Source organism: Centroberyx affinis, unplaced genomic scaffold (genome assembly GCF_046629955.1).
Source record: "Centroberyx affinis isolate AG114_WGS23_722 - 3 ecotype Tasmania unplaced genomic scaffold, CSIRO-AGI_Caff_v1 ptg001191l_1, whole genome shotgun sequence".
Lineage (NCBI taxonomy): Eukaryota > Metazoa > Chordata > Actinopteri > Beryciformes > Berycidae > Centroberyx > Centroberyx affinis.
Genome location: NW_027279715.1, coordinates 114,183 through 138,701, shown reverse-complemented (window position 1 = coordinate 138,701; position 24,519 = coordinate 114,183). Strand labels below are relative to the sequence as shown.

The window sequence follows — 24,519 nt, the reverse complement described above, 5'->3', positions numbered from 1 at the left end:
TCTCAGTAATTTAAACCTCAGTAACTTTAAATGATTTTGTTTTCTGCTACATCGACAGAACAGCATCTACAAAAGCAGAATTCTTAATGTGGATTCTGAATTGTCAAATCAGGCAGCTCTTTGACGTTGGCTGGGTAACACAATAAAACCAAATCTTTGAGAAGTTTTAACATCAGTAATTGCACAAATCATTAATACATGTTTTGCAATGTAATGTAACGTAATCTTATAATATGGAATATGAAAAAAATCATTGTTGTTCTAAGTAACAGATGCTAAAGACTAATCTGCCTACTTGCTAATACCACAGCAGCTGTGCTTGTTGTACAAATGTTTCATTGGGCTATCACATGCAAAAAAAAATGTTGATGTGTGATATCAGTAAAATGGTTTACAGAGTCTGTCATCTGTAAAATGGTTGATGGTGGCAGTAAAATGGTTGATGTCAACTTCATGGTACCCGTTTTGGATCAGCTGGTTCTGTCAGAGCCTGACGGCGGTCTTGCAGAGGCAGGTGCTTTATGTTCATTTCCCGGACAATTCAATTTGTGATTAATTGCTCCCCTCAGAGTAAAGGGCTGAGAGGCCAATACTAGCCCAGCAGAAATGTATCCATCACATCAACATCTAACTGAGCCGACTGCCAATTTATATTTACCAGAATTTGACATTCCTATCTTTTCTCATGGCAAAATAGGGCATCTGTTATGTCTACTGTGTTTATAGCTCAGGAGGCAGATTATGTTACTGTACGTTGTTTCCTTTGTCTGTAGCTTAGACATATCACTTTATATCAGAAACATGCAAATTATCACTGATGGAATGCAGATTTGTTGGATTAATTTAAATGATCTATTTTAATTCAGTTGAAACTAGAAACACCCTCTCTCCGAGCTTCAAAAAGGAAATCCAAGTGAGGGTCATTTTTATTCATCATATTTTGAAAATAAATATTCAAATAGCTTAATCTCATATTAATCACAATGCATCTTTAGACAGTAGCACAGATTTCATCGACAGGAAATTAGCTAAAGTCATATTCAAAACATTTTGTGTACTCCATTAAATTGTAAGGGTCCATCTGCATTTTTGCCAGGGCTTATGTGGAAAAACTGCATTAGCAAAAAAAATAAAGATAAAAGAGCACAGCAATTCAGTGCTCTTATGGCAAATCAAAATATGTTTTGCTTTTTGCAGACAGGATGAAAAATACAATAAATGTACAAAAAAAATAGATTACATAAATTAGACAATGCTGCATGAATAGTTGTGTATTTGTCCCTGGTCACACATGTATCACAGTGTTAATTTTAAAAGCCAAAAGATCAAAGATGCTACATTAAAAAAAGACAAAAGCTCAGCACTAAATGTCACTGCTGACTTGTCATGCATAAATGATAAGGAGGACTATAACAAACGGCAGCAATAAACATGTCGACTCAATGGCTTGCTTCCTAAATTATAGCCTAATTCATTAGTCGGCTGTGATCATTAGTAAAACAGTATTAAACTTCTCGTCGCGGTTGGATGCACTCAGAAAGGTCAGTTGTGAACAATATCAATGAGGATTGTCATATTAGAAAAATTACACAAATTTACAAACAACCTCCCTGAAAAAATATTACAAGTCAATCCGAAAAACGTCCCTGCTGGCAAACACGGCATTAATTATACTCACAAAAATAAAGGAACACAGGGGACTAATAAACACATCCTGGTTCGAGGTGCGATCAATATGTGACCCACATGTCACATATGTAACACGGTGATCTCGGCGTCAGCTCTCTCTGAAACCACTGTCCTCGTTCGTCATTGTGCTATCGTTAGTCTGTGCATCACCAGCCTTCTTTGTAAACACGCAGTTTCCCAAACTGCCACAGTCAATCTGGCAAACCAGCCATCTGGCCGGCATTGATATTACTCCCACATAGAAATCGTCTGCCTTTTCTCTGTCACCCGGTAGAAGGAGAAGTTTGTGGTAAACACTTCACAGTACATGGAGGCGCAGGAGGGAGCCTGTGTTGGGTACCAGTGAAGGGCAAAGAGAGGAATGTGTTGCTGTAGTGTTGCAGAATTGCATCCTTTTACACTAGGTCACTTCTCACACCAGAGAGGTTATAAACGTAAATGTGTTGTTGTTGCTGTCACTGACAAAGTTGATTTGGCACTGCTCCAATCCGGCAATATCCCCAAGGTCCAACTCTGATAATAGCTGAGTTGGGTCAGTGTTTGTTGTTAAAACCCTCTGTTTCTCCTGCCGCCCCTGATATTCCTCTACATCCTCCTCCTCCTCTGGCTCCTCTACCTCCTCCTTCTCCTCTTCCTCGTCTTCCTCCTCCTCTGTGATGGAGCAGAGGCGGGTGGCGCTCCCGGGGTTGTCGGCGGGCGGTCTGTAGTGGCACTGCCCGTTCAGTAGCCTCCTCAGCGGCATCAGGGGCACCGCCTCCTCCCCCAGCAGCTGCTGCTGGCAGTGCCGGAAGTCACTCTGGCGCTTCAGCCGCTTGAACTCGCTGAAGGCGGAGGTGGCGTTCTGGTAGAGGCTGTGGGCGATGGCCTGGGCCTTCTCCGACTTGCTGACCAGGACGGCGTGACACCGCAGCACCACCGCCATGTTCTTGACCTGGTGCCTGTAGATCCAGGCCAGGATCTTGGGCCGACACGGGTCAGCGGTGCAGTACGTGATTCTGTTCAGAGAGTACAGATGGGTGGGCTTCTTTTTTCCTGACTTGTCAGCGCTCATCCGGATGCCTTGCGGCCCCACTGTTAACCTCATCTTGACGCTCTGCTCTCCGTAGTTGCTCCTTGCCCAGATCTTGGCCACCGCCTCCTGGGTGCAGCCGTCTCCCTTAGCCGTGATGGTGACCACGCTCCCCAGGTAGCGCACGTTGTAGACGGGCTCCTCTTTGTTGAGTTCCACCTTCTGCCGTTTGGTCTGGAAGATGCTGCCCACCCAGTCGAAAGGGCAGTCGGGCAGCAAGTCAGGACAGGAGCGCAGCAGAGAGGAGAGGATGGAGTGGTAGGTCAGCCCCGTCCCCAGGCTCTTAGGTTTACTCTTGGCCTCGTCCTCCACCAGAACAAACTTATTCCTTCTCCAGGGCAGCATGGTGCGGGAGGAGTTGGAGGGAGCGAGTCCCTCTGCCGCTGCGTTTGTTTTTGTCAGCTTAGGCGAGAGAGCGAGAGAGGCAAAGCGGCCGTGTGCAAGGGAGAGAGAGAGAGAGAGAAATAGAGAGAAGCAGCTTTGCCAAGCACAGAGGAGAGACTGAGAGCTGTGAGGCTCAGCCAGTCTGTTCTCCTGCTCGCTCCTCCTTCCTCTCCTCCTCCTCTTTCTCTTCTGTTGTCTGCATCATGCAGCGCTGATCAGTGCAGGAGACTTAGCCCAGCGCTCAGGCACCCTCAACCCCCTCCCTGCTTCGTTGTTTTGCTTCCAAATGGCTCCCTACCAAAGCATTATTTATCCGGCCAGCTTTGCACTGAGATATCAAAGTATTTATGCCTCTGGTAACCCTGAGGCAGAGAGGGTCTGTCGCCTTGTCACACTCTCTCAAGGGGCTTATTTGGCTACTTGAGAATTGTGGTATAAAGGTCAAATGGGGCAGTCTGATGTAATTAATTCTACTTGTTCAGTGTGACATTCAAATGAACATGTCAGTAGAATGACCTGCAATGTTTGCATGAGGATAAAAGAGATTCAAGAAATCCAATCTGAATTTCTTTCAGAAAAGAAATTCAAATTGCTCATAAATTATTGAAATCTTTACAATAACACCATCAGGCTGAAATTGCAGCCCAAGTCATAGTTTATGAAACCAAACTGCTGAATTGGGATATATTTACACAAGTTGAATAAAGGACTGTTCCTATCTATTTACAAAATTGCTTCATCTTATTTTAGTGTAATTACAAACCTGGTCTAGTTGTTACAATTCCATTTATGCACTATTATTAGTAGTATTAGTATGAATTTGTTTCTAAAATTAAAAGTTGTTTCTAAGCACTTAGCATCTAGAGGCTCAGAGGATGAAAGATAAATTATGCATTTGACATATGGATTCCCAGCATATTTGCAATTATGAAAATGTAATTGATATTCAGCACAGTCAAGACAAGCACTCAGAATATGTTCACTCTCAATATAAAATAAGTAATCAATCTGCAGTACAATTTTTATATATTACATGTTCAGTCGATCTCACCTCTTGTGGAACATGGATAAACATTTGTCCTGCACTTTATTGCTTTATCTTACATGTGTCTAACATGACTGCCCAACACTTCATAAGGAGAGCAGATCAAAGTGGGTGCTATTTCAGAGGCGGATTCTGCTGCAATGAATCATCATAAGTATCATCTGTATCTGCCACTGAGGGGGCCAGGCATGCATAGACTGAATTGTCATGAGTAGATGAAGTCCTCTGCTGAGAAAATGACTCCGGCAGAAAGGAAGTTAGTTACTGTGGCAACACTGATGATAAAAAAAATATCTCTTTTCCTACCCTGGATTGTGCTGTGAATTAAAGCAAACACATGAATGGAAAAATAAATTGAATTGCTTTAGAGGCGCTGTCTCATGTGTTGATAGGATTCATTATAATTGGAAATGAGAGAGTGAATTATTTTGGAATTCTCTCACCGTTACTCTTCTTAGCTATTCACTCTTTTAAACCCCAATTATTGTCAGTGGCTCAGGACACAATGAAAAGAGACTCTTTGCAAACCACAGGGATAGCCAGAGGGTGTGCGGCCAATTTCAAGACTGTTTGGAAATGGCGAGAACTGATCTAAATGCTTAGGAAATCGTTTGGGCGAGGTCCATAAGAGACAGGCTGCACTCTAGAAATGATTAAGAGACTGTCTGGTTAGTCTAGTTGGATGTTCTGTGAGTAAGGTGCGATCCGATCCAGGACGAGCTGGTATCCTCTCATCAACACTTGAGTCTCCAAAGACAATTTGATTGAGCATCCTTATCTAAACAGAGGTGGTTCCATAAATCACCTCTGTGATTTCAGATAGCACCTCTCCTCTCCTCACCATAGAAGAATAACACAAACCATAGTATGCAGAATTGAAAAAATCCATCACGTCTTGGCCTTTACAGAGATGGATGCCAGTGTTTAGTATTGACTTATCTGCCATCCGGGTTATCATCGTATATAAGAGAGTTGTTCAGTGAAATTAACGTCTGAGGAGTCACTGACTCTCAGCCATTTTACATTTCCAGTCTCTTTGTCTTCTTCCTGGCAGTTTACTCTGTGCCTAACCCAATGAGACAAAATTGCTTTATATTGGGGGCTGTGAAATAGAAGATGCTTTGTATGAAATGCTATAGTGTAAAATGTGCCTAAAAGCAATATGATATTATGATCCATGCATGTATTTATGAATTTGTGTCTCTACTGCTGCTGTTTCATCCTTGTTTGAGGAAAGTGAAAACTGGGGAATATGAATAAAATGAAATAGAACCACCCCATGCGAATTGGTCATTTCAGACAAAGAGTCAGGAATTTTAATAAATCTGCCCCACATTTAATAAAGTTGGATGTTATAATTGAGATGGAAAAAAGTGCAAAGCAGATCAGATTCTTATCTATGCACTTGACGACAACATTGATTTATAAATAGGTTTAATTTGTTTGGAGACCAGCAGCGTCCCTGTGGCATGGTAAAAAAGTAGTCATTATACAGTGTAATGTAGTGAAGTATTTGTGTCTTGTGTTCATTAGCCCTTTCCAGTGGAACTAATGTCGATCGAGAACACTCAGCAGCTGCATCAGTGGTTCACCATTAACTCAACTGTAAAAGGGAGGGAGAGTATGAATGAACTGCAGCCTGGGTTTGTTTACAGTCAAGCTGCGGAGTCCAACCCAACCTTCAGCTCAGTGCAGACCCCAGCCTCGTCCTCCTTTCCTCTAACTCTCCCTCTCATTCCCTTGAAGATTTTATACATGCCGCGTTCGTTATCAACTCGCACATACAAACCCGGGTGTTGAATGTTATCATAGCAATCCAATTACTTTTATCTGCGCAGCAACCCTCTCTCACCTCCCAAATATGAACCCATTCTTCTTCCTTATTACTTTTCTTTACTTTGCTCTTGAAGGCTTCCTTTTATCCAGGGCAGTGTACGCTACATATTTCTGTCGAGCGAGGCAGCCTAATTGAATTGGGCTCTCTCTTCATCACGCTACACTTATCCAGTGCGGGGTAATCAATGAGAGGGGGCCTGGCAGAGAGGGCCCCGGCTCTTAGATGGCTGATTTATGGCTGTACGTGAGGGCAGTGGTGAGGCGGCAAGGCGCACAGTAAAGAATGAGAGAGGAGGAATGACAGAATGGGCTACTGGGCTCTTCATACATCAGATTGCTGCCACGGCTAACAAGCCTGCAGATACACACAATCAAGAAAATAAGATACTAGAAGTCTGGCAAAGATGGTAAGGGGGTCTCTTGAACATTTTGTGGAGATATAGTATTTCCTCTGTCTGCAAAAAGGTGGAGTAAGCATCGAGGGATGGAAATCAATAAAGCCTCATTCCTATACTGCAGATTCCCATAGGCTTGGCTGAATACATAATACTGTTGAAGTGAATCATAGTTTAATGAACAGGGAGAGTAGCAGGACATTAGATACAGGAGGCTAATTTCCTCCCTTAATCATGAGAACGGTACATCCACAGGAGACCGGCGGGTCACGTCCCCCTCATTTACTCCTGTACTAAAGAGAAGATGCACTACAGTAGGTGATTTATTCGTTCTGATGCAATTAAAATGCAGAAATAAGAGTCAATTAAAGCATCTTAAAATGACGGAATTGTACATAGGTTAGACTGATGGGAGTGAATACAACAGATTTGGATGTGCTTAAAAATTGTCAACAGTATCAGTTCTGTGCTATTTAAAAGCATGTTTTTGATGCTATACTCAATCTCAATACTCCATCCAAGTATTTCCAACAAATATTCCTTATTCACACAGTTCACCTGATGCCCGCAGATTAATGATACCCTGTAGAAATGATTCAGCATCATTTGCATTCACGAGTTTTGCCATGTGTTGCAGGTAAATGGCACCACACATTTGAAGTTTGGAAGGACAGAAAATGACAAGCGCCACAATACAGGTCTGTGCCAAATAGCTTCATTATACACCGGCGCTTTTGTTTGGTAATCCTCAAAGGCAATCCTCCAGGCGCAGAATGCCAGTTGATTTTAATATCTTGAAGAGCTGAGATACTTATACTACTCTAATAATATGCTTTTCAGTGGGAATAGAAGCAGATTGTATTCCTGGGTATAGCTAAAAGCTGTGCAACACAGTGAAAGGACAGAAAAAAATACTATCTTCCAATTATTTCAAAGGCTTTTACGGGGAAAAATTCTGCTTTTGAAGTTTTTTTTTCATCACCCAAAGACTTTTGATGATGGGATCCTTGATATGGATGCACATTGTTTGAGCCTGTGAAAAGCATATTTGAATGAAAGTCAAAAGTTAAAAAAGATGCTGTTGTAATTGATGCTGTAGCCTATTTATATGCTGAATAATAGTATTTGTCAAGTCAGAATGACATGAAAATTGAGAGTGCGCTAGAACTTTAGGAAAGTTAGTGACAACTTACTCTGGCTCCTTCAAATGACAGCAGCTATATGCAAATGTATATACTATATCTGACATTTGTTTTTACATTTCAACATATCTGTGGTAAATCTGATACAGTCATATTGCAATGCCATTAACACTGCATGCCTTATGCTTTTTCCTTCATTAGTATTCCCTCAAACATATTCACACTATAATGAAAGGAGGTTTGGGTGACTGCCGTGTGTTTAGGTGTTCAGCATGTAATTGGATCTGTGGAGGAGAGCTTGTCTGGATGCTGCAGAGGTAATCTAGGTGCTACTGCTAGGCTTATCTGCATCAGTCACAGCAATGCCCGCAGTCGTCCCTCTAGACTCTACAGCATCGAGACAGACGCATCTGATGCTCTCCTCTCCTCCCGCACGCCTCCCATAAAGCCGTGCCCTCCATCTGCTGTCGCTATTTCTGTCCGTTTCAAATCCACGTGAATGTGCGTAGGGCAGGCATTTTGAACAGAAGTCATATGTGACAGACATAGAGAAAGTGAGGATGTGGGAGGCTGAGGCAGGTGGTGGTGGTGGGGGGGCTGCTTGATCTGCAAGGTAGACTGCGTCCACAAAACAAGGTGACTAATGTTGAATTGAAGCCCTGAGGAGATTTCTGTTCTTTTGCTGGGGTTGAAAAAGAGGTTGCACCTTTTCCCGTCAGGAGCCTGCCCCAAATTCTCGTAGGCCAATCATTCATGTGTCAGGTTGATTATGTCAGTTTAATTCAGCCAGAGGACTTTTCTGTGGCAGGCTTTATTACATTATTGAACTTCTAAAGTTTTTTGAAGGGTAGTCTAGAGGAGAGGCATGGGAGTAAGGGTTAGCACCCAGGCAGTCGTTTCGGGTTAGTTGGTGTCCGGTTGTTTAGCACAAACCCGGCTTCCATTCACTTTAATGTTTTAGTGGCAGATCTATCCATTACTGTTTATGTTAATGAGTTGATGCCTGTCTATAACTATGATAATTAGAGTGTACGGTTTATTTATTTGCACTGATTGAAGTTTGTGCAGACAAAATTTTCCAAAGAGGACTTGAGAAAATATCTAACCTCACAACAACATCAAAATGACAAATAAAAGTACATCTGAATGTAAAACAAAAATGACAGTGCAAGCAAAACTCAAAAAGGAAGAAAACAGTGGGAAAATGAAATGCATAAATGAAAAGTAAGGAAAATAAAACATTAAAGGTGATAAAGGTGATCCCTGAAACACTTTAACTCTGTTAAAAAAAATAGCTATCGTCGATGTACCTTGCATTTCAGGGCCCATTTTGTTGTTTGTTGGTATATTGTTCTTATTCCCAGAAACAAACGTTGACAGCATGACATGACATTGACATATTTCCAGCACTGCTACAATGGAGTAAACCATCAATGGTAAACAGGTTATGTTGTCAGTCCCTCAGAATCAAAGAGCGAGGGCTTCTGTCTAGATTCACCATGTGAAATTCAACAATCTGGATTGTTTATAGAAGAGCAAGAAATACCAATATAATAGTTAATTAATGAAATCCCAAACTGCATCTCAAGAGGCGAAAAACCTACCCATACATGTCAGCAACCCACTCCCTATTTCGGGGGATCAACCCCGCTCTCAACAGTTGATACATTGACCTTTCAACGTTGTGATGAAAGGTTATGAAGGTTGTAGTTCTCCATCGTTACAAAGTCTTTTCTTTAAGTTTTTAAACCTAAAATAACAGAAATGTGCAAATTGTCTAAAAGCTTATCCTATGTAGTGTGCTGAGAGGTGAATCTCAACCATTCGCTTTGTTTAGTTGCAGTAAGACCTACTACTTGGAAAGGCTTCACCCTACACTTCTGCTTCAGCTACCTATTCTCTGGGGATTGTCAAAAGTCACTCTGGGAAATGTAGAAAATCAGCAGCAGACCTGGCAGGTTGAGGCAAAAGGTACACCAAAAAATCATCAAATAACTCCTATGATGCATTGAACATCACAGATTGATGATATTTAACAGTGTAAGGCTGCGTTGTTGCCTGGAGCGCTTTTTGTGAGGAGAAATACAAAAGCGGATCAGTGGTTAGCTGAGTAGCTGGCTAGCTCACTAACCAGCTGGTTAGCACTTCTAGCAGACAATTCAGTGTTGTGCAACAAATAAAGGCTGTATCAGATATTCACACATCCAGTATAATCCCATACTGCCTTCATGATCGGTGTTGCGGTAACGAAAATTCACATATTACAACAACTCATTTCTGACTTTCTCCATCTTTGTTGTTGTTATGGGAAACGGCCAGCCTCTCCATCGTGACAGGTCACCCGCCGTTTTTCTGAAAAGTTGGGAGCGGACGCCTTTTATGCGCCTTGCAGCCGCTTCCCATTACTTTTAATGTAAAAAATTGCGCTGGAAAAAAACGCTATGTGTGAACACAGCCTATTTTTCCTTTACCATCACTACCATTAATTTTGAGACACTGACAGCCTCTACTGGCCTCTTCACTGCATTTTGAATTGTGTGCTTCCGGGTTGGATTTTGCAGGAAACCTGCTTGATTGTTGAAGCACAAAGGGAGATTGCTTGCAGCACAAACCAGGAACCATTTGACTTTTCAAGTAAAACAAAACTTGAATCCAGTTCCACTATTTTAACTGCATAGTTTGAACTTCACATTAGCTTACCTCATCAGAATGCATATTCACTGCGATTTAACAAGGACTGCTCTGGCTTTTATCCTTCTCCTTGCTCTTCAACAAACACTGGAGGGTGGGGAGTGAGAGAGAGAGAGTGTGTGTGTGTGTGTGTGTGTGTGTGAGAGAGAGAGAGAAAGATAGAGAGAGAGAGAGAGAGAGAGAGAGCAGGAGAGAGAGGGAGAGAGAGAGAAAGAGACAGAGAGAGCAGGAGAGAGCGGGAGAGGAGGGAGAGAGAGAGAGAGAATGTGTGTTGTGTTACTAAGGGAACAAGTGAAGACTAGCTTAGTGCTAGTTTGAAGCTCGCCACCTGTTTTGTCTGTGAAGCTGACCATTGTAACAGCTTAAAGTATCAACCCCAAGTACTACATCAATTGTACATCCAAAATTCAGCAATCAATTTCATCAAGGGGTGGGGTGGGGGGTGGTGGTTGGGGGCCAGTTGTTTTCACAGGGCAAGAGATTCTAATTCTGGTTGATGTACAGGTTAAAGAATAAAAGAAGATGAAAGATGAAAGATGAAAAGAATATTTAGTTGATGAGAGTGTGGTGCTCAATGTTCAGTCTGGCTACTGAAAGTGGTGACCCTAAAAATGTTTTCTGTAAAATATCTGAAGAAAGCAGAGATGGGGCTAAAGGAAAAACATCCATTGCGTATAAAACTGTGTCCTTGTCACGTAAATGTACTCTGTAGGAAACCAAGTCCAAACTGCGTGGCTAACCACATTCCACAAATTTGGAGTAAACGGTATACTGAAACCAAACAGCAAATTGGCTGTGAATGCTCAGTGTGGAAATGGGCTGATAAAGCATAGAGATATTATGCTAATCTTACTTCAGATACAATTGGCTATAAAAATCCCAGGAAGAGAATGGCTGTTGTCAGACAGCAGTGCAGAGTGTGAGTCAGTAGATTTATACCACTGAGTTTGACACGGCTCAGCTGAATGCTTCTGAAGCCTTTTCTTTTTGGATGGATCGCTCTTCATCTAAGACATCTGACACAGGCCATATTTCAGCTTAATAATTGAAAACGCCTCTTGTTGTATATCTATTGCATTTTTACACATTCTCATTGCATCATATATATTTATATGAGAGTGTATTTCTTCAGTTGTTTACTTCTCATCAGGCAAATTCTTTTTTTTCTAACCTAACACTTTCTTTTGCTTTTCAAAATCACACGTGGCTTTTGGTAACGCTTATGGTCTTTCATGCCAATTGAGAAACCTTTTCAGAGCAACATAATTTATAATTTTGTCTTGGTGTGTTGGATGTAGGCCTAGTTCACTAAAGAAGGGGTAAAAAAAAAGATAGGTTAGCACAACAAGCAGTGTGATGAGATGAACTCCACCTCCAAACAAGGACAATGGCTGTTTTGTATTCATGTGATTGCATTCATTCATTTATTTGTCCTTATTTATCTACAGATTCTTGCAATACAAGATTGGAGGGGGAATCCACCCTGAATAAATAACATCCCCATGAGGAGGGAGCGCTTTATGCTGATACCATCTTCTTTCATTCCAAGTGAGCCCACTGGAGACTTAAGTAAAATAAATCAGTGTTAGGCCTGTGGAGTGGTAGAGTGTATGCTGCAGACTGTAAAGTATTAGTGCTGAGATGTGTTAGCCTAACTTTGATTTTATTGGTTTGTTTTTCCAGCTTCTGTGACAAATATGAAATGAGTCATTAGACAAGACTTAAATTTACATAGGGAGATGGCTGTAGTGGGGTGGGGGGACTTTCAAGGGACCCCATGCCCAGGAATGTAGTGGAGGGTAGCCTAAACCCACCTAAATCTAGTTTAACCACCTTTTTATATGTGAAATAGAATGTACTTACCTTTTTGATCAGACAAATGTTTACAACGTAAATAGCTCAGTATTGTCAGTAGTATCAAACTGATGTACTGTAAGCTATATAAGAATAGGGCTTTTAAAGCAAAAAAAAAAAAAAAAAACAATACCCACCTTTTTATTTACCACTACATCACCTCCCAAGCTGGAGGAGGCCATTCAGAGAGAAGGTGACTGTATTGAGTTACATGAGTCGGGGTGGGGGTCAAGGCTGACATCTTGTCAGGTCCCAGAGTTTCAAGCCGCACCCCTGACAATAAGTAAGTTAACTGTCATAGTGCTATGATCCAAAATGAAAATTGACATAGTAAGTGGTAGTAAGGAGACCTCCCTACCATAAATTATTGTATACCGACATCTGCTGGTACAGAAGAAAATTGCAGTTAAGTGGTCTTATTTTGAAGGACTTATTTTGAAGTGGGGAAACCTGAAACTGTTGTTAAACCTAACGTTACTTTCTGTGAAGATAAGGGTGAGTAAGGGTAGTCAAAACCTTTGAGGCTGTAATGAACAAACTATTACCAATTGCAATGCTTTTTACGTGCAGTTATTTAGTAATAAGCTCATCACCTTCAACAACTGCTTTAGATTAGATTGTGAAACTGCTAGCTAACGCTAACGTCAATGCAGACCAGCAGCTAGCTAACTTAGCTAGCTAGCTAGCTAGCCCAAAGGAAGCTTTAACGTTAGCTAGTAACGCTGCTACCAATGTAACGTTACTTTTCTGGCTAGGTCATTGCATTACCCTATGCTTAATTGCAAATAACATTATGAAGACAAACATTTAACGCTATACTGAATTGTCGCTGTCCAAGAAAGTCAGTGTCACCAAGCTAAACAGGGAGCTTTATTTTGATACAGGTTATCTTATGTTTAAGTAATTTTGCATATTCCTAACGTTGGTGGTGAATGACCTTCATAACACTAACACTAGCCATCAACGAAATGCTGTTTATTTTTGTCAATGCGGTATGTTTAGGGTGTCGAAACCAGCCTTGGAGGGTAACGTTAACCAAATCAACAGCTGTTTGGCAGCTCATCTCTTTCCTAGAAATTAAATTTAGCTGGTAAAAAAATGGCAATATATTGAACCCGCTAGCCAGTTCAACATCCTGAGCCCATTTACAGCCTGTGTACAGTCGTTTTGAGTTGTCAAGCCTGTATTGGTAAAAAAAAAAAAAAAAAAAACAGTGTAGAGCAGCATTCATTTGACCTGTGACATCTGTTACACCTGTGATCTCTGTCACAACAGTATTGGATGCTGCAGATCAATCGCAAGATCACACAGGATGGATTCCGGTGGGAAACCCTCAACAGCACAAGTGGTGGCTTTAGCTACCAGCTCAGTCCTGACTGCAGTCTTCTATTCAGTTTACAGGAGGAGGGCTACAACAGTTGCCAGATTAAAGGTCAACCACACCACAGACACTCCATCTGTCATGAGAATGTCAGCATAATGTGTATATTTGTTTTTGCAGATGTGCTCAACCAGATATGTTTCAGTTGTTGATCTCAGATGTTGGTTTCCACAGGAAGCCAAAAAAGTATCCATTGACCAGGATTTGAAAAACATCCTGTCTGAAACCCCTGGAAGATGTGTCCCATATGCTGTGATAGAAGGTGTGTTGGACTCATTTGGTGCCTAAATCAGTGTGAATACTGTGCTGTGGTTTGTATTGTTGTATAGTACACAAATTAATTCTATGATGCAATCTACAGTATAGCCTAAATGGTACAAGCTAACCTAGACTATTTTAGCTTGTCATTACGTTCACAATGACTGAAAATTGTCATGGACAGTTTTGACACAATGTGACACAATGTCTCATTTACTACCCTCTGCAGGTGTAGTGAGATCTGTGAAGGAGACTCTGAACAGCCAATTTGTTGACAATTGCAAAGGCGTTATTGAAAGGCTGACCCTGAAGGAGAAGAAGATGGTGTGGAATCGCACAACTCATCTCTGGTAAGTAGGAAGGTTATAATGTAATGCTGAAATTATATTAAAAATGCCTCATGTACTGTACAGTCAGTAGGCATGAAGGGTGACTGCTTATCCTTATTCTGTAAGAATGGCTTCCTTGACTACCTAGCTATTCTGTGCTGGTGTGTTGAAGTGACAGACATAACAGTCTAACAGTAACAATTGTATGATTTTTATAAACAGGAATGACACAGAGAAGATCATCCACCAGCGCACCAACACAGTTCCATTTGACCTTGTGTCCCATGATGACGCTATTACAGCCACGGTGCGAGTTATACGTCCGCTAGACTCTGCAGAGTTGGACCTGGAAACTACCTATGAGAACTTCCACCCCACAGTCCAGTCCCTGTCCAACGTTATCGGCCACTTCATCAGCGGGGAGCGGCCCAAGGGCATCCACGAGACTGAGGAGATGCTGCGGCTGGGAGAGAGTGTCACAGGTGTTGGAGAGCTGGTCCTGGACAACAGCCTGGTCAAGCTCCAACCTCCAAAGCAGGGCTTCCGTTACTTTCTCAGCCGGCTGGACTACGAGTCTCTGCTGAGGAAGCAGGAGAACGGCGTCAGAATATGGAGGGTTCTGACTGTAGTGTTTGGCGTTGCTGCCTGTTCCACACTCCTGTTCATCCTGTGGAAGCGGTATGTTCATCACAGACAGAGGAAGAAGGAGAGGAGCATCCTGGAGGATTTCAAGGAGCAGCAGAGGAAACGCATGCGTGAACTCAACGTAGAGGAGGGCACTGTGCCCCCTAGCGCCTGCACCGTCTGCCTGACCCGGGAACGGTCCTGTGTTTTTCTAGAGTGTGGCCATGTGTGTGCCTGTGCCCAGTGCTATCGGGCGCTGCCAGAACCAAAGAAATGCCCCATCTGCAGGGCAGCTATAGACAGGGTGGTGCCACTTTACAACAGCTAATGTAGAAATAATTGGAAATGCAATGTTTGATTGGACATACTGTATATCACATAGGATATCTACTCAATATCTCTACAGTCATGGTAAACTTGGAAAGACATGCGATTTAAAATTGTGTGTTTACTTAAGTCATTTTCCCCCCATGTAAATCAGCTAGAGAGGGAAAATATTCTTAGAGGGAGAGGGAAACTTTCTTAGACGCAGACAAATATTGATCATGGAAATATTGCCCATACTCTTGGATTGTCGTTTGAATTTGATTTGCAAACAGTATACAGTCTGCCTACTGTGCTCTCTGCCTTTTTATGTCCTTGTTGCAATTTTGTTCACTTTGTCTCTTATTTTGGGCTTTAACTTTCATATGGTCATGTGGTTAATTCAAGGTTGTGTTGTGGTGGAGGAGGCAGCGAGGTCAAGGTTGCAGTTCAAATTAAAATTTCCATTTAGAGTTTGGAGAAGAGGAAAGAAGCTTAAACCAAGGATGCACTGTACAAGCCACTGTCTGGTAGTTTTGTTGTTCTGGAGAGAGAGAGAGAGAACTGAGTCTGTCTTGTTCTTTTTGTGCCTGCTATTGGGGAAATGGGGAACAGGTGTTCAGGCTCTCCCAGGTCCCTGGACTGACAGCCGCAGCAGACAGAGCAAGAGGCAACACAGGTCGAACTCAATGAAGAATAGTACGCTGGAGCAACCCCTGGCCCACCACAGTCATTGATTGTTTGGTTTAGAAACTGCTGATTTTTGTTATCGTAATGTGGCCTCATTTCTAAATGTTTCTTTAATAGCCTGTCTGTCAAGTGGGTTGGTAAATCTATTCATTACCTGGGACATAGGCTAAATGTTGAAACCTCTACTGCCTGTTTCCCACTGAAACCTCATTAAAGACAAATGGAATGTAGGGCAGTTTCTGGGGAAAAAAATAAATCTGAATCACTGAATTACTTTGAGAAATAATGTCAAAGTCACTTTGTGTAAATAAAGACAACAAGATAAAACCAGTAACAGATACTGTAGTGTTCAGTCGCTAGAGGATGGAGACTATTGCTGCCAGGAGAGGGGGATGTTTTCCTCCAAGACATACAATGGGGAAAATAGGGTCATTCTTCTTTAGACAAAGTTGGACAGTTCTCATTCCTAGTATGATTTGAGTGAAGGTTTAATTCATTCATTGGTACTTTGCAAAAAAGGTACCTATATTGCAAGTTCCCCATTAAACTTGTAATTTATAGTTATGGTCATTGACAAAGGCTGAATAATGCAGTATTTGAAGTTGTTTTACCATGCTATATTAGGCAAACGAAGCAACTACACAACAGTTGACTACATTTCATTTTGAGGAAACTACAAATGGATTAAAATTCTGTATTCACACTTTGGTGCTTCATTTGCAAAATAGTCACTATCTCTATAGCATATCTACAATATCTACTATCTGCCTTTAGCTTACTACCACAATAGCACAATGTAGGCCTAATGGTATTTTTGTAGAAAATACAGTATGGTATACAAGTTTGGTCATGACCAGAAAAACAAATGTTATCCTCAGTGTATTTTAAAATGGTAGATATGAGTGTTGATATGAGTTACTTATCAAAGTTATAAACAGCCATGGAAAGGTGGATGGCTATGTGCAAGTTGGCTCAGTGATGCATAGACTAGGCTACTTGAAATAGGGCTTTTTTTTCTTGCATAGCTCTCGTTTTGCATTGCGAACTATTTTGCATCTCTGCATGTTTTTGTAGAACAGTACTATAGCCTGATTTGTATGTTGTAAAATACCATTTTTAATCTTAGTGAACTTTGGTTGTATAATATGGAACGATATTTCATTCATCCTGGAGAAACAATTGGCAGGTGTTCTCATTATAACTAGATCTTGTCTAGTTCTTTTCTCATTAAGAGAACTGGATCACAAGGTCGAAGTCTCTAATTCGTTGCTTCTTATTCAAAAGTTAAGGGAAACCTAGATCTGTTTCCTGCCGCCCATATGTGAAATAACACTGTACAACATGTAGGCTATAACTAGAACGTGATATTTTCAACGAATTCTTTATAAACTGGCCCAAAGAGATTTTGACCCAGAAACAGTGGTCCACTATCTTTACACAGAGCATTCATACTGGGTTACTGGTGGATCTGACCTGGGCTGGGGTTGATTTCTGTTTAAAGGTAATAATAATAATAATAATAATAACTTTATTTGTATAGCACTTTTCTAAAAACAATGTTTACAAAGTGCTTTACATACAGTAAAATCCAACAGCAGCAATAAAAGAAAATAGGCATAAAAAGTAAAATATGATGTAGACAGGTACAACTAAAAAAAAAAAACACAAACCAACAGAGATACAATTAAAAACAGATCAAACTTTTTCATAAAAGTGTGTGCCGAAAAGAAATTATAAAAAATAAAAAAATAGGAATAAAAGGTAATACAGGAGATAAACAGGTGCAACTAAAACAAAGAAACAGATACAATTAAAAACAGATGGAACTCTAAATAAAAGTGTGTGCCAAAACACAAAAAGGCAATAAAATGGACATACAGGTACAAGTAGGCAACACTACCGTTCAAGAGTCCGGAGCCAGCGAGAACCCTGTCAAGCCGGGGAAAGGGGGGTTTAAAATAACCCAGAGAAAAGCAGGAGAAAACTCAGACCTGACCCGATATATTTTCTGTAGAAAGTAAACCTGGAGAAGTTCCTGTGCAAATGTCATAGTAACCATGGTAACCATCTGTTCCATAAGTGTTCCATCACCTGTGTGTGTGCATGGAAATTGGGTTATTGGCAGGAATTGCCATCTAGCCTACTTGGGGTGACAGAGAACTGCAAAAAATCAAAGCTATTAACAAAGTTAATGCAGACTTTGTTTCAATTCAAGCTGTTAGAAAAAGGGTATCTTTTTACCCAAAGGTACCAGATACCTGCTAAAAAAGACGCTGGGGATTGCCAGATGACATCATATGCAAATTTGCATATCCATATTTGCTACAGTCCCTGTTCCTAGCAGAGGGAGGGACGCTAGTCTGTGTATGGGAAGTGTTGTCATCATCAGACCTTTGGATTAGACAAGCAAGTAGTGCAAATCGTCAACAGCTGTCCTTAATATGTTGACTTCCATTTGTTGCCATATGGGAGTCAACCACATTTACATTATTCTCCAAGGTTGGAAAAAGTTGTTAGAGTCGTCGCTAGTCAAAAATAAAATCACCAGGGGCGTTTGAAAAGTCACTAAACCCAGCAACAAAGTTGCCAAGTTGACAACAGTGTTTATACCATGATGCGGCTTAGCCAAGATTGAGAAACACAATGTCAAAGCAAGGCTACCATGTCTTGTTAAGGATTTATGATATATATGTGAACACATTTTTCCGCAGCTGAACTGGTATGGATAACATTAACTTTGTGCATCATGCATAAAACCCCTGGATAGTCAGTGTTTGGCAGTGATGCACATGCAGCAGCTGCACACATATCCTCCACAGTTATGCCTTGTGGATGATGATGATGTGGATAGACTCCTAGTAGTGTGCACTCTCAGTCCCTTTAGAGGAATTTACCCAGAGGGTGTGTAGGCCAAAGCAGTAGCTTTAACTATTCAGCAAGATAACCTTTCTTTGGACAAAGTCTTACCTAATGCCCTCATACCATAACACACAAATAAGTGATCTGAACACTGCGTGGTCATGCCACATAGACAGAGAGCTCATGCCCCAGGCACAATCTGTATAGGCTTCTCTTCATCAGACCTGAACGGAGGACGTGGAAAGGCAATTAAGACTACAACCATAGACCTTATGTTAATATTCTGTGGGTAAGCAGGATTTGGGTGTAAACTAATCCTTTGCTTGCCCACCGAAAAAATCAAGCACAACTGATACACAGATAAGGCAGCCAGATCACCCACTCTTTTTGCCAATGCAGGGCCAGTAACAATACTGCGTTAAGTGACAGGTATTTCAACTCTACGTCATCTATTGGTTTGAATGGAGCGCATGCAAGTGCATCCAGCACAACAACCAAATCCCATCTCAGGAACAAACAACAGGTTGACAGCCGCCTACACCAGGCACCCTTCATAAAACAAGAAGACAACAGGTGGGTTCCAACTGGTTCCCTCTATGCCCACATGAAAAGCTGATATGACAGATACTTTAAATGTTGAGGGAGAAAGCTGCTAAAGGAAGGCCATAATTCAATATGCGTTCCCTTTCAAGAGCCAAGCAGTAAGCTTCCACTTCAGGGACGGGTGGAATATTTCCTCCTCTGCTTGAGACAGGAGATCTGTGTGTAATGGGAACATCCAGGTGTCCCCCTGAACATCAAGCTCATGTCTGCAAACCATGTTTTGCGAAGGCCAATATGGGGCTCCTAGAATGAGTTTGTCCTCAATCACTTGGTCCAACACTTTTTGGATCAGAGGAATCGGGGGAGAAAGTATACAGATTCTCTCTGGTCTAACGGGGACCGAATGCATTGTGACCCAGGGGAGGATCGTTGTCCTCGTGGATTGAATACGGCAGGGGACAGTGCATTGAGTGCTGTGATGCAAAGACATGCATATCTGCATATGGCATCAATGATGTCAACTGTTAGCTATCTAATAGCTTCTGGTCAGCTAACCATCACTGTCTTGTAAATACATCTGATTTATACACTAGCAAATGTATCTAGGCCATAGTAGTCATGTGTTAATTTGATAAATTAGCGTGCTGGCTATAGGGAGCTAATGCCAAAAAGCATCTCTTTGTTGGTTAACTGAGCTGCCTGTTTTCAAGCTACTGCTTTGGAGTAGGACCTGGATAACATTTTGATTTACACCCACATCACAATCTTTTTCAGGTATCTCTCACAGTGTTGTTGTAATATATTTAGCCATTATTTGTGCATATTGGTTGCTAGGACATGATGCAACTGCAAAGCCGTTCTCCTGAAATTTCGTGAAATGAGCATGATGGCTTAAAATGCTCCGTGCACAAAAAGGATTGGTGGATGTGTGGAAACATTTGGCTTCAAGTCCAACAACCCGGGTTTGATTACCAGCTCTAGAAGATTTCTACTGTGAGTTAAAGTTTTAGCTAGTTTTTCTTATTTTACCATGACCAAAGCTTTTACCTATAACTTTTTTTTTACCTATATATACCTATTTTACCTATAAGCTTTTACCTATAACCAAATAGTTGTAGTTGCCTAAAGGCCTAATCCTAAGCTTAAATAAATTGTTTTAGTTACCTAACATTAACATAGCCAATGTTGTTTTACTTGGCTAAATATAACCATTAGCTAACCATTACACGTGACGAACAGATGAAAATGGTGTGTCCAATTTGTGCGATTGTCACATAATCCAATTCATGGTGGAGGAACGTAATCTTCACACAATTTGTGTCCACAACACGTAGTCTGCGTTTCAGACTTCATGCTCATTTCACACAATATTATGAGACTAGGTTGCTATAAATGAAGGGAAAAGATGTGATCAAGAAGGGGAAGGCAGACATAAGTACATTACCATTAGTCGAAGCTCATAACTTTTCCTGTATTGTAACAATAAATACGGCAGTTTTGTTGTATACTAAATACTAACTGGTTAACACATGCCAGACACATATGGTGACATAAACATCTAGTTTCCCACATTCTTTTTGGAGAGTTTAATATAGTTGTACTGCAGAATGGACACAGCAGCTATTATATTTACAAAATTAGACTTAGAAAATTGGAGGATGTTGATGTCTTTTTAATGTTAGAACTTTACAACAGCTCGTTAGCATTTTGTGACTCATTTTTCATGGTTGTGCAGTTGTCTCACAACAGAAATGGCTTGTGTTATACATTTCACTGAAACTCAAAAGTGATCAGATCAAGCTGGGTGAAAGGGCACACTGTTTTTAATAATATGGATGTATGCCAACCCCTTCCCTTACTCACCCTCACATCACGTACCTACTCAGTTCATATGTATGGGTGGCCTATTACCTGAACAAAAAATCTAAATCTACTCTTCTGGTGAGCTGGCAGTGAAAATACTCCCTCACTGAAAAGTAGTCACATAATCACTGTGAATGTCTCCAATTCTTTTCTGCAGCTGAGATTGAATGTGACAGGATAGAAGATGTGCTGAACCACAAAACAGAAAAGGCACCAGATGGTCTCTAAGATGAATAGGCGAGGCATGCACTAAATACACTTTGTAAAGTCCAGAGCACATGCCCTTCTTCACTGTTCAGTCAGTGGTGCACTTCTCACTGCTGCTGGACTGGAAACAGGAAAGTGAATTTAGTAAAATACCTTTTGGTTCAAGAATGGTGCAGTACAGAATGTAATAGATCAATTTCAATGAAATCATATTGAATGAAAAATTCTACAGTAAAAATTGAAGGACGGCTTTTTTTATTAGAGTTGCTGAGCACTCCATCCTTGTAACAATTCAGTAAGCATGGATATTCAGTTTACAGTGAAGAAAGATTGAACAAATTGAATTGTTATTGCTGCTACAAACTGCCTGCAATCATCACTTGAAAATATCCATCACAAGGAATATTTTACTGTAATGTATTTTGAATGTCGTGTTTGTCTAAGAGCTATTTATCAACGCTTGACCTTATGAAATACTACATTTCCAATCTATCCAATCAATGTACCAGTGGCTTTTGTGACTGACCTGACCTCAACAATCAATGTGTTGCATCTGCTCACTGAATAGAGCCACTATACAGCATCTGGAATGCAAGCCTAATACAAAAGTGCATAAATTGTCTTTTCCTTTTTTTCATTTTCTCAGTGATCCAGCCATATAAATGAATTGATCTAATAAACTGTAGGCAATTGTTTGTTTTTAGGCAAAGGGCAGGGGATAAAAAGTTGATGTCAAGAATGACATTGTTTTTAGAGAAGGGTAGTGGGTTGTTCCCTCACCTTTAACATTTTTTTATTCAGACAGTTGGAAAGCAAAGATGGAGTAGAAGAAGTAGAAGAAGAGGAAGTAGAAGAGAGGCACATGCTCTAGTAGGATTCAATTTTAGGGCAGCAGGGCCACATGTGGCTCCAGAGGGGGCACATTTAACCGCTCTGTATTATTCAAATGATCCCGTTTAATGATCCCATATTATTCCAGAAAACCTCAGGTGTATTATTTAACAGTACACTGGTACCTTGGCAGTGGTATTCAGAGGCTAGTCCACGGATCTGTTTTTCAGGAGCGTACAATAGCCGGTCGGTCTCTCTAGCAACCTACTTCTAGGGAGTGTATAAGCAGAAAGAACATTATAGACTCCTCTTTGCTTGATGTATTTATGGCAATCAAAGCCACATCATAGCCACTTTGGAGGCTCATAACTGACCCTGACTTGTCCATACTGTACTTTACATCCTTGCTGCTCTTTCTCTCCGTTCATGTCCCATTATTTCTACCGACCCATCAAGCTGTTGTTGTGAAAGCTGTTTACTTGTATGACTGCTTAACATTTTCATTTAGATGTACGTCAGTTTCACTTGTCAGAGGCTTCCATTACTATTATGTTGTTGTAGTTCTGATACTGATAAAAAGTGTTCCCAGAAATCAAGAAATGATACCAAAAGATCTCACTTTAGAAAACAGCACTTGCTTCAACCATTAGTCGTGCATTAACAAGCTAACCACTCTTTCTCATTGTGCCATAAACATGAAAGCAGCAGCTCCGGTCCAACACCATGGAAACCCAGGAGCTCCAATCTAGTCCTGCAGTGCTTTTAGCAGCAGGGATTATTGCTGTACTGATACTGGGTGAACCATCAAAGACATTCTCTCTATTATGCACCACTTAAGAGTTTTGAATTTCAATGGCGCACGACGACTATGCAAGAACTGCATGTCAAGAGCCGTACACAGGCTTGGTGACGTAGGTGGAATATTTACCATACGGCATTCAATCTACAGCGCTTATTTAAAAAAGAATGAATGCCATTTGCAGTTTGAAAGAGATTGCATTTCCCCGCACATCCACCTCTAGGTACTGATATTGGATTCAAATCTTCAGAATTAGAGATAAATAGCAGTATCCACAAGCAAAGAGACATTTCTGTTTGATGTGCCTGCAACCTACTTTACATTGCTCTTTGCATTTTCTCTTAAAAATCAAAAAACTAAAAAATGTGGTATACTAGGAATTTGTGTATTTTGCGGACTTTTATTTTTATACATAGCAAAAATGACCTATTGGTAGCTGTCAGTCGCATAGTGGGTATCACTGAACTGGGTTAAGTGTCTTGCTCAAGGGCACAGTTGAGTATTTTCATGGCTAACTTCGGGAGACAGTTCACAGTCTGACTTCCTACTTAGCTGTTTTATATCCACAAATGAGACTAGAGCACGTGCTGATCTACTTCAAGGACTTTGCAGTGTTTCCCATTTGTTTGTTCTTAGAACCTGCCATTACTAGTCCATTGGTCGAACCTCAAAGATATTATGTTTTTTTCTCAAACAAAGGTGATCTCAGTCTTCTGACAGTAATTATACCACCAACAAAATGCAAATAACTCTCAGACGAGACACAGGTCAGGCCACAAGGTGACTGTGTAATCTGTTCAGACAGACAATGGCTGTTGATTCTATTTATTATAGTGCGTTCAGAAGTGGGCAGAATTGTATGATTCACAACTCTACAAGTCTACTACTACTGGACATTAGAGGCTGCTATAGTGTCTTGATCCAAATCTTTATCTAAATTGATAAATCATTTGTTTTGTATTTAATTATTCATTTAATTCACAATTTAAAGTGCTTGTATATGTGTAGGAGGACTTCAGTAACAACATTGTCTGAGATGGAGTCAGTAGAGAGCTTTTTGAGTGTCTCTGAAAAAGGAGCATAGTTCTCCTAATTCATACGCACAGTACACCACTATGCAGCTATGAAAAGAGGTGATGAATTATGGATACTAGCCATGGAACCATTTACCAGAAGGTTCCTTAATTGGACTTCAACATCAGAGGGAGCACATTTTACAGTCCTTTGTCTGAGCTTGTTTCCCTGTTTCACTGCACACCCATTTGAATTCTTGCCTTCCAAATGGATTTTGGACTCTGTGCTGTTTGTTAAATTGAACTTTCTTGGTCACACTAGAATGTGTCAGCATGAAGACCATACCTGTACAAAAACAAACAACATCAGAGGGAAATTAGGGCAATTAGTCATGAATAGGCACATATTGGCTTTTAACAGAAGATGTATACCATAGTATCAGTACAGACATTTAGATATTTCACAAAGAATGCTATAAGATGACTAACAACTGTGAGATAGATAAGATAATAAGTGATAAGAACTGTCATTGAGATGCAGAGAGAATTGCAGAAAAGTAAAACAAGAAGTGGCCAGATGTATATATATAGTTTTTTTTTAAAATTTAATTCTTAAAAAAAAAAAATCAATTGGAAATGTTTGCTCAAAGGGACACTTGGGAACCCAAAGCAAAATGAGCCCGTTCAGGTGATTTTTCCTTGCAACTATGATAA

At 40.7% G+C, this 24,519-nt stretch overlaps 2 protein-coding genes across 2 annotated transcripts; one reads left to right on the top strand and one right to left on the bottom strand.

Moving 5' to 3' along the window:
* Window positions 1-2,101: 2,101 nt before the first annotated feature.
* On the bottom strand, window positions 2,102-3,103 carry fam43b (family with sequence similarity 43 member B). The gene has a single exon (XM_071524407.1). It carries the CDS (start codon window positions 3,101-3,103, stop codon window positions 2,102-2,104), a length of 1,002 nt encoding a protein of 333 aa, XP_071380508.1.
* Window positions 3,104-12,515: 9,412 nt separating this feature from the next.
* On the top strand, window positions 12,516-16,332 carry mul1 (mitochondrial E3 ubiquitin protein ligase 1). Its single transcript, XM_071524406.1, has 5 exons — window positions 12,516-12,600; window positions 13,381-13,537; window positions 13,661-13,748; window positions 13,974-14,094; window positions 14,296-16,332. The coding sequence occupies exons 2-5, from the start codon at window positions 13,418-13,420 to the stop codon at window positions 15,023-15,025; spliced, it is 1,059 nt and encodes a 352-aa protein (XP_071380507.1). The 5' UTR covers window positions 12,516-12,600; window positions 13,381-13,417; the 3' UTR covers window positions 15,026-16,332.
* Window positions 16,333-24,519: the final 8,187 nt, after the last annotated feature.